This window comes from Mandrillus leucophaeus, unplaced genomic scaffold, assembly GCF_000951045.1.
Source record: "Mandrillus leucophaeus isolate KB7577 unplaced genomic scaffold, Mleu.le_1.0 Scaffold49, whole genome shotgun sequence".
Classification (NCBI taxonomy): Eukaryota; Metazoa; Chordata; class Mammalia; order Primates; family Cercopithecidae; genus Mandrillus; species Mandrillus leucophaeus.
Genome location: NW_012105253.1, coordinates 3,118,800 through 3,120,909, shown reverse-complemented (window position 1 = coordinate 3,120,909; position 2,110 = coordinate 3,118,800). Strand labels below are relative to the sequence as shown.

General features: G+C 48.2%; 1 protein-coding gene across 1 annotated transcript in view; it reads left to right on the top strand.

Moving 5' to 3' along the window:
- Nucleotides 1-2,043: 2,043 nt before the first annotated feature.
- Nucleotides 2,044-2,110, top strand: part of UBN2 (ubinuclein 2) — a 79,326-nt gene continuing 79,259 nt past the window's right edge. The window contains exon 1 of the mRNA XM_011995502.1: nucleotides 2,044-2,105. Within this exon, the coding sequence (XP_011850892.1) occupies nucleotides 2,044-2,105 (62 nt within the window). The remainder of the gene's footprint in view (nucleotides 2,106-2,110) is intronic.

Genomic DNA, 2,110 nt, shown 5'->3' with positions numbered 1-2,110 from the left:
AAAAAAAAAAGAAAAAAAAAAAAGAAAAAAGAAAAAAGAAAAGAAAAAGATCAGGCGCCACAGTGGATCAGATGTTCATGTACCACTGTCCTCATGAATACTGGAGTGCAATAAACCTATGAACAGGCAAGAACTTCCATGGCGTTAAAGAAAATCTTTCCTAATGTGCTTCTATATGATATTAACATTTTTTTCTACACTGTATAACAAAATATTTTATATTAACTCTGTTGCGTCTGTTGCTTTTACTTTATCCTAAGCAGTAGGTAAGTATTGTGAAACTTGTATTTCAGATATGCACATATGTGTTATGTATATATGGGTGTACATTCTGGGTTACAGTATAAAATTTCTTACTGTGCGTTGTGGATCAAAAAGTTGGAAAACTCAGTGGGTTAGAAGTTAGAAGATAATGTTGGACAAGTAACACACCTGTACTAGGATTTGGCCCACAGACCATCAGTTTGCAGTCTCTGAGCTAAACTGTGGAGGATATTGAATATGAGTATACATTCATAGAACTTAGTTTGTAGGTAAGTTGCAGCCAGAGCAGAGAATGATATAATAAAAACTCTTTTAGAGATATTAGTATGACCCCGTCTCAAGACTGGCGGGGATAGAGACTGAAGGCAGGTCATTTAAGTATCACAAAGACAATCTAAAAATGAGACCCGAATTCGTAATCAGAAAAGGAGCAATGGGGAAGGAGATAACGGAGGTAAAACATGGTGCTGAGGAGAAAAGATAGGGTTTTAGAGTTGGGAGAGATCTTTGGAATCATAGATTTCATCACCATCTTCGTCCAAGTAGGGAAAGTAATAGGAGAGGAAAAAAATAGTACCCTCTCAGAATTTGTCTATGACGTCACAGACTTAATAAAAGAGCTTTCAACAGTTAATCCAGTTAATGCAATTAACAGAAGGCTTGGATGTGAAGGGCGACCCCTCAAATTTACTTTTTATTCAATGGATTAAAATGGCCAGTAATTCTCATCCTTTCAGACCTGACTTCCAATTAATTAATTACAAGTGAGCCTATGGGGCGTGCCCAATCAATTCCTTCCCCAACCTGAAATGGGTCCTTTAGCATTCTTTTAAACAGTACGTTTCCTGAAATACCACCAAACCCTCTTAAGAAGTTTTCTGTGATTTCAACAGTTTAGGCCTTCTGAATGAGCCCAGAACTCTTCACCTGCTTGTTAATTTTCCAACTGCAAAGCGTTATTGAACATTTAATGACCCTGCCCCACGCAACGCCCACTGCGGCCGGGCGAGGGGAACCAGAGTAAGTCGAGGAAGGGGAGGCCTGCGCTTTCGGGAGGGAAGCCGCTGGGGCTAGTCGGGCTGAAGGTGGGCACTTCCTTTTTTCCCTCGATACTTAAGGCTACGGGGACACAGGCCTGGCAGGCACGACGGCCGGCGCGTCTGTCTACCTTTGCCCAGAGTCCGCCTTGAATAATCAGCTAACAACCCCAGTTCCCTTGAACCCAGCGCGGGAGACCCGGCGCCATGGCTAGGTCGGTCTCAGGCACATCCCGATGCTCGCCCCGGGAAGCTCCTGGAGCGCCTCTGGTTTCCGGGTACGAATAGGAAGCTGCTCGGGAAACCCCAGAACCCTCCCTTTGAGAAAGGGTGCAGACGGCGTCTCCGTTTCCACGGAAACAGGCCGAGCCATGTCGTCACTTCCGCCGACCTGTCTGGACGCCAGACTGTTGGGAGGAAAAGAGGAAAACTGAGCAACAGCCACGACAGTGGACGCGAGCGTCTCCTCTGTGCGCATGCGCCCGCTCAGCGGCCTGCTTCTATTTATGTGGGGGATCCAACATGGCGGCCGCGGCGACCCTGGCGATGGCGGTGAAGCCCATCAGAACGTAGTAGCGGGGAAGGGGACGCGGTCCGCACTCACCGTGGCGTCGGCGGAGACGGCTGAGGGTGGTGGAGGGAAGAAAAGCGACGGAGAGCAAGAGGAAGGGCGGGCAGGCACGCAGCGCGGCGTAGAAGCGAGCGCCGGCTCGAGCTAAAGCAGAGGGCCAGAACAGTGGGGATGGCGGAGCCGCGCAGAGTAGCGTTCATTAGCTTGTCACCGGTGCGGCGGCGCGAGGCCGAGTACC